The 8475-nt window shown below is 32.9% G+C and overlaps 1 protein-coding gene across 5 annotated transcripts in view; it reads right to left on the reverse strand.

Annotated features, from left to right (window-relative positions):
• The window catches only part of LOC133181998 (sodium channel protein 1 brain-like), a 34230-nt gene extending 31335 nt beyond the window's left edge, over positions 1-2895 (reverse strand). For 4 of the 5 annotated variants that reach the window (XM_061316693.1, XM_061316692.1, XM_061316691.1 and 1 more), the window contains exons 1-2: positions 2526-2890; positions 1749-2331 (exon numbers count right to left, since the gene is read on the reverse strand). In XM_061316693.1, coding sequence (XP_061172677.1) covers positions 1749-2171 — 423 coding nt within the window. In that variant the 5' untranslated portion in view covers positions 2172-2331; positions 2526-2890. Of the gene's footprint in view, positions 1-1748; positions 2332-2525 lie in introns of all 5 variants that reach the window. The other variant, XM_061316694.1, reaches the window with a different exon arrangement.
• Positions 2896-8475: the final 5580 nt, after the last annotated feature.

The raw sequence follows: 8475 nt of genomic DNA on the forward strand, positions 1-8475 counted from the left end.
TCAAGAAGACAAGAGCCATAAAGAGAACTTGAAAAAGAAATGTTCTTCTCCATGGTTTTTCTAGAAGAGGTAAAATTGAAACAGATAAAAAAGGAAAAGAAGTTTAAACTCCACCAATTTCACCCCTCCAATAAATCTATCAACACCCAGTTTAATATTCTGAAATTCAATCAACCTTGTAATAGACACATTGAGAATCAATGGGACATGATTTTAGTGATACTAACTTCCTGCATACAAATTGATCTATGCTCTCCTCATCTGGTTCTTGCTGTGCTAATTTAATGGAATTTATTACCAGTTAATTTTGCTTCAATGAAAAAAGAAAACTTCAGGGAAAAAAAATAAATATCATTTGGAGTGAATTACACATGCTGTACTGCATGAAAATTAATTTAATGTAGATACCTGAATTTTTATTTCTGAGTATTCCTACAGATTTAGTGATTACCTATTATACATTTACATCAGTTTTTTAGTTTTATTCACATAAAAAAAACTTACATTTAAGCAAGCCCAGGATGAAAAAGGAATTTTAAAATTAAAAATTTTCAAGACATTTCAAATCCAAGATTCAGCCTCACCACTTATTTCAAAAGTCAAAGTGTACTGATAAAGTCCACTGTATAGTTACTTAATTGGTATTGAGTAATTTTTACTATTAAGTACAAATACAATAATTATATGTAGGTAAGGGACTATTCTGAGCCAAAGTAAGAGTGTTATATTGATAACTTTAGAGTACTTTTATCTGATCCCCATACCAGTTGTAAAGATGCCTTCACCACCTCAGTAACATGTGTCAGACATTGCTAAATATGAAGTTGGCATTGGAGGCAGTAAATATTTTCCACTGGGTAGTGATTTAATATCGCTAGATATAAAGGATTTGTTTAAATATCTACATTCAGCTTCAATGAACTTGTATTGAAACACAATAGCTTCTTATTACTTGAATGGACGCAGTTGAAAAAACAACAATTGCTTCTTGCATTTGTCATTGTACATCCAATACAAAACTTGACAATCATAGGGTCAATTTATTGCTTCATATAAAATGTAATTATGTTTGAAAATAATTTTTATTCAATTTATGCTAACAGCTAGTATCGCTTATAAAAATCAGATTGTTGGGACGATAAGGCCCTACAGAGGTATGATCTGGGTTTATCCCATAAAGGTTTGTGTCTTACGACTGTAAATCTACTGTACAAATCTAGGTCCCCTGCTTAAGCCACAATACAATTCTTCATGCTATGGAAGCTTTTTTACATGCCTGATTGAGGTATTAGCCGTTGAATATTATGAAATCATTCTTTAAATCCACTTAATAGCATTTGTTTACAAGGTCCTTATTTTATTTATTTAAAAATTGTGACACTAGGATTATCTTAAAAATTTAAAATAATCTTTGCCTTAGTTTAATATTTGTTGCAAAATTTTTAGGGTTAATTAAGACATACTTTTATTTTTAAGTCATGATAGCCAAAGTCATAAAAGGGATGGGGTGGGGGTGGGGCATTCCCCCTAAGAATATTGTTGGTACTCAAAAGAGTTGACAAGAACATGATTTCAACACTTATTCTCTCTTCTATGCCCATTTAATTATTTTGCTTCCTCATATATATATATATATATATCGATTATGAACAACCTGCATGTTTCAAGTAGATAAACTGTACTGGATTCAAGCCTACCTGTGAACACCACATGTAAATCCAGTGGTTTACTGAAATCTGAGAAATTACCTTGTCTTTGATATATTTATCAATTTCCTCCAAGGGTTTTCCATAGTAATCAACAGTGAACACCTCCGAAAGTTCATCAGGCAAGATATTCCCCTCCTGTAGCGTGGGATCTCTTGTCTTCCTAGCCTCCTCTTCATCGTCTTCAAACTTTAATTCACCATCAACCAGATGTGCGACGGCTTTGCCATTGTTCTTGTCTAACTTCCTTTGAGCATCCCTTTCCTTCTGAACTTGGTCCTCCCATGACCGTTTATCATACAGTCGGAAACGAGGTCCAGTTTCTTCCTCTTCGTCCCCCACTCTAGAACTTTTAGCGGACGGAGGGCGCCATGACGGCGAAATTCGTCCGTCTTTTCCCTGTGTTCCATTCTGATCAAAGGGACTTAGATGATTTTTGTCACCATCTTTTCCCTTCATTTCCATTCAATTAATATGATTATGTGTGTAATTTCCTCCTCAACCTCCGTAAAACAGTGACTTAACAATCACCAAATTCCGATGGATATTATGCTCGTCACAAAATTTCGTCATAACGCCAAATCCTTGCAGAGTTCTAAGTTCATTTGTCTGATCCACGTCAGATCTGAAAATAAAGAAATTCGTACAACAATCCTATCTAAACATGATTTTCCTTTTTAAAAACTTTTTCTAAATCATTTTAAAATACAGTTGCGAACGACATCTATAATGTATAAACTACTTGGATTATAAAACCCTTTTGTTATAAGTTGAAAAAGCATGGACATCGATTCGTTTAAACAACACGGTGCTGCTTACCTGGTGGCTTCAGAGACAGAATGCACTGGTACACAATATATACTGAAATCAATTATTCACTATGTTCAATGGCATTTTTTTCACAATAAAGACTCGTCTTTGGAAAAAATAACATGGCAATGAAAGGAATCGATTAAAGACACAGTATTGTACCCGTAATAGTCACAAAAACACCAAAAAGTTTCTGACTAAAATATCCACAAGAAATTTGAAACTTTTACCAAACTTTAGAAAGAAAAAAGGTCCAGTCCTACATTTAATGTCCACTTAATCCGAGTATTGTTCTGAAAACTGTATTGACTCGCAGCACACACAGCAACGGCACCGAACCTATGACGTATGTACAACAGTGCATTCACCAACGATCCAAAACAGTCTTGTTATGAAATCACGCAAGAATGGTTGCAGTTTCAGAAAATTTCAATAGAGAAACGGAAAGAAAATGACTTGCTTTCTACAGTTATCTTCTGTTTTCCACTGGTTTTGTTGGTTTTGCTTAATCCGTTCTTTTTAAAATCTACACGACTATAATTTCACAATGCCTTCGCCAATAAATAAATAAGGTTTAAACTTGTTCCTCGCCAAATGCCAAATATACCTAGGTCGTATACAGGCATGGTCCATTGAACTGCAACTGTCTAATAGCCAGTTATTATCATTTTTTTGAAATTCTATATCCACATTACACACCGACTGCGATTAAATATCTTGCACTTTCTCGTTCAAGTGCGCCTAACTGTAAGTAAATGAATTTTAATTATTCTGAAAAAATTTGACACCCACTGTGACTTAGGTAATTATATACAAACATAACAATGCCAAAATCAAAAACCAATGTTCAATGCGATCAATATACACCGAGTAACAAAGGGTACAAATGAAGAATAATTAATATAGCTTTTAAGACTTCGGTGCCCGTGTAAGAAGGAGAAAACAGATTATATATACATGTATATAATAAAATAATGTGTAAAAATGTTTCCTACACACTAGAAAAATGACAAAGTCATACAGGGCCCCGTAATACATTTACATTAACGTATAACAATAACCTTGCGTGGTCTTTTCACATTGACCTTTCATCAAATGACCCCAGAATCTATAGGGGTCTCTTTTAATTGTGTAATGATAATAAGTCTGCATGTTGAAATACTCAAATTTTGTACCTTATGAATGTTCACGTAAAAAAAATGAACCATTTTGACCTTGACATTTAAATGAAAGACCTCAAAGTCTGAGGTTAGGTTCTCATATCATTGTTCGCCCTTAAAATAACTACATTTGTACAGGTTTAGAACATGTATTTGATTTCTATAATCAAATCGACCCTTCTGTTTCATATACAACGTTTTAGCTAAGGACATATGTCCTACCAGTTTTTTCTTAGAATACAAAACTGTTAAAATTTCAACTTTGTTAGCTTCAATGACATTAACACGTTAGTGTGTTTTCTATTCAATTATTTTTAATTTTTTCTATTTTAGCAATACGGTCTAAGGGAGGATGGGGGGGGGGGTGTACCACAAAATTAATAGGGTTTAAATGATTACGTAAATAAATTACATAAATAACGATGTTTCGACCCCCCCCCCCCCAGTTATAAACATTAATTTATAAAAGTTACAGTCAAAAGTAAATAGATATATGTCTGTGCTGCTGGTTTTGGCCAAGTCACAATAAGGATTAATGAGGAAAAAAATCTTCGATCTAATTAAAACTTAAGGCGCACGTGGTGCACAAGAGCTTAATTAATCCGATGAACGAAAGTACGTGTACTTTAACAAAGCAGATGTTCAATTGGCATTAATTAGCACTTTTCTCCCCCAGTGCATTTTTTAATGCGAGTTTACAGTGTACTGATCATTACTGCAACCAACAGTTACCTCCTTTAAGACTAAAGTTTTCTTGTCATAATGAGTATGAGATAGCATTTGTACACATTGAAAGTCACAAGTCACCGGCTTTTTACGCTTAAAGAGTGTAAAGTTGAAAATTTAGTAAATACGAACAACTAATCTTCAACAGCTGATCAAGTGAAAATAAAATACATGTATAAATACAGACAAGGCGTGCGCGCGTGCGCGTGTGTGCGCAGTGGAAAGGGGCGGGGTATTTCTAAATTATTACAATAAAAACACTTTTCTTACATGTATGTATAAGATTAAAATAATAATCCTATATATAGAAGTTTTTATAACTACTTCTGCCCGCCCAACTCCTCATATTAATCTGGCCAACTACCTCAAAAAACGTTTTTTATCCAGGAACAATTGTTTGATATTTATATATATCTATATCACATTATTATTTATGAATTCACCTGGCTGGTTTAAAGCAATATGAGCTGCATTTTTGAGAATTTTATTTTGCTGTCAAAATGTGTTATTATGATACATTTGTATATAATTTATTTTTTTTTAATGATCATTATCAGGGACCTGTCATTATATAAGATATCAATACTGTACAGGATGACAATAATGTAGTTTTGCTTCCATCGCAAATATGATCAACAGAAGTTTATAAACGGTCTTTTTTTCTATCATTGATATAGTTAACAACAATTTTGCAACAGAAATTTCCGACATCACAGTTGCAACTCATATTGCTTTAAATATGTAAGATTTCAATCCGTCTTTACTGAAACATTTACATTTGAAACATTTTATTCACTTTATGGCCTCACGTGAGGCTTAAAAGTACAAAAAGAAATAAATCAAGAATGAAAAGGTAACAAATGAACAAAGGATTAACATATATACAATATTAATTTTGAGGTTTTGCAATTGTCAGTCTACACCATTCATTGTGGAATGCCGATCCCGATGTATTTTCATAGTATTTAAATATGACTTTGTGTGGTAACTGAATATCATACAGTTTCAAAATACTGTATCATGAGCTCAACGTGTTTCCAAAAATCCTCCAAAGGAGATTTCAGTCTGTCTTTACTGCAATTGTCAGTCTACACGATCCGTTATAGAATACCGATCCCGATGTATTTTCATAGTATTTAAATATAAGTTTGTGTGGTAACTGAATACCATACAGTTTCAAAGTTACACTATCATGAGATCATAAACATGTATAAATGCTAATTATCAAAATCCTGCCTCTCAAACTTCAAAAGTCATAATTGATAATTTAAATTAAACTTCCCGGTGTATTTTTTGCAAAGAAGGTCAAAGGTCAAGTGGATTTTTCATAATGTCTTATGAAAAACAGTGCAGATGATAAATAGCATAGACAGATATTGGATGTGACAGACGGACAGACAGACGCCAGGTAAAGTGATCACAAAATGCCGCTCTGCTCTGCAGGCGACACAAAAATTACAGAAGAGTTTCCTTGATAGCAGGCTAATTACAAAATGAGGAAAATTTATGAGGTTGACATTTGGCATGTCAAAATAATAATGGACACAGATGAATCGTTCTTACTAACATGTATAGCTCTATTTAAAATATTTAAAATATTTTGAAAACATAGCCCAACAATAAGAAAATTAAGGTCAGACAGAATTTATGCTACCATTGTTCTTACTAATAGATTTTTGTGCATGAATTTTGATAAATAAATCTTGTATAATTTATTTGAAACTGAGCTTAACGCTCTGAGAAGGATGGACATGACAAACATCAAATACATGTATATGCCTCAGTCATGTTTATATATATATATCTATATATATATCTATATATATATATATATATATATATATGGCTTTCTAAGAAGGAATGATATATATTGCTGTTGTGATTTCTTATATCACAAAATTAATATTACTTCATATGAGACAAAAATATAGTTCATGTTTTTCAGAAACGTTTCATATGATATATATGAATTGAATGTGTAAAAAGAAACAAAATCTTCCTTGCAGATTAAGGAGACTGGGTGGTCAAAATTCAAATACGATTATTCTACTCTTAAAACACCCCCCTTTCCAGTTATAGTAATTAATGCAATTTATTCATACAGAGCTCTTCTTTCCAGAATGTTTTTTAAAAAATCTCCGGATCCTCCTACACGATGATAGAGGCAGAATATACTTAGACGTCTACGGTCCTCACTTCGTTGAAATCCCGACTTTTCAAAAAAAAAAAAAAACAAAAAAAACAAAAAAAAAAAAAAACTCTAGAGGTTAGTCACTTTCTGGCAAACTAAATGTTAATGTAGCTCAATTTCATTGCAGTTTCATTGCAGTTTTCATGATAAGGTAAACGACTGTAGTTTTTCAATAATGAATAAATAATGAAAGAAAGGAAACGCAGGAATTCAAAACGTAAATAAGCTAAAATATTATATTTAGCGGGGGAGGAACCAGACTAAGTCACGTGATGCCAAGCGATATATATGTTGTTCTCTTTCAGTTGATAAGCAAAAAACTGTACATCTAAGGAATAACTGTTTGGTTTTGATGTGTTAATTCCTGCACATACAACATTTATACAATTTACTAAAAAAAAAAAAAACAAACAAAAAAACCCGCATATTTTTATGATACGAGTAACAAATCGATCTCCCTCCTCCCACCCCACTCTCAAAAATACCCCCCCCCCCCAAAAAAAAAAAAAAACGAACAAAAACAAGCAAACAGATTTGGTAATGTGAAAAATAAAACAACATTCAAATAGGCGAAAATCAATATTTTATCGCTTTCTTCTGTGTGTGTGTGTGTTAAATCAAGACTTCAATTTTTAACAATAACGTCTTATACGACATATAACAATGCAAGAACGTATTTCCAATAATACAATTCTCGTGTCTGTATTCTCTGCTGTAGGCAAGCCCATAGCAACGTTTATCAAAGGGGGGGGGGGTCAAAAATTTTGACAAGCCAAAAAAAAAAAAATCCCAAAACACCCCCCCTCCAAATCTATAAACTAACCAAATTCAAAAATCCTAATTCTGGAAAGGAGGGGGAGGGGGTTGCAGAAGGTGGTGCTAGGAATTTTTTCTAACTTTTTGTTAAAATTTCTTTTTCAGTGCAAAAATCTACCAGCATTACTATACTGCGACAAAAAGGGGGTGGGGTGGCAAGCAACTTTTAATTAATAAAATTTTCATATTAAAACAACAAAAGACTTCTTCAAAAAAGGGGGAGGCACCCCCTGTTCCCTTTCCCCCTTTATACTATGGACCTGTTAGATTAGGATTCTTTTTTTAACTACTTGAATTGTTATAATTTTATGAAATTAATCCAAGGGGACAGGCTACTAGTCTACTACTAATCCAAGGGGACAGGCTACTAGTCTATTACTAATCCAAGGGGACTGACTACTAGTCTACTACCTCTTTTGCTGGATTTACCCAAGGTTATATTGAAATTACATAATCGCATTTAAAAAAAATATTAAAAAAACACACACACACAAATAATTACAAAAAAATTTTGCTAAAGCATATTGGGGGGTGGGGGAGGGTGTCTAGACCATTGGATTAAAACTACTTGTAATTCAGAATGTAGAATATCACGAGAAAAAGTACAGACAAGTACCATATTACTCTGACAAATGACCTTCTACAAAGGTGATTTAAAAATCGCAAAATGCTTAACACACTACATCAGAAGGACTAATGGCTGACAACATTCTATTAATGGAGGTTTAATGATTTGGAGATTTACTATATATACTTGATTTTGACAGCTAACCAGCTGTAATGCAAGATATCAAGACTTGATAATGTCAGAGCACCATGTCTGCAAACAAAATATTATATATTTATACCTAAGACTTGCAATTGTAGGATGAAATTTCTTGAAGTTGTTTAAAAGAATGTAAAAAAATGTTATTCAAAAATGCCATTATTACATCACAACTCTTCTAGAATCTGGTGTTTGTATCCAAAGTTCCAGTGGAATTTATAGGAACCACAATTGGAACCAAGTCACTTAGTGTCTTCTTTGAACATACTACTTCCTTTAAAGGAATACTCTATACTTCTG

The sequence above is a fragment of the Saccostrea echinata genome, unplaced genomic scaffold (assembly GCF_033153115.1).
Source record: "Saccostrea echinata isolate AGI-Se365-2 ecotype Australia unplaced genomic scaffold, CSIRO_AGI_Sech_v1 ptg000009l, whole genome shotgun sequence".
NCBI classification, from domain to species: Eukaryota; Metazoa; Mollusca; class Bivalvia; order Ostreida; family Ostreidae; genus Saccostrea; species Saccostrea echinata.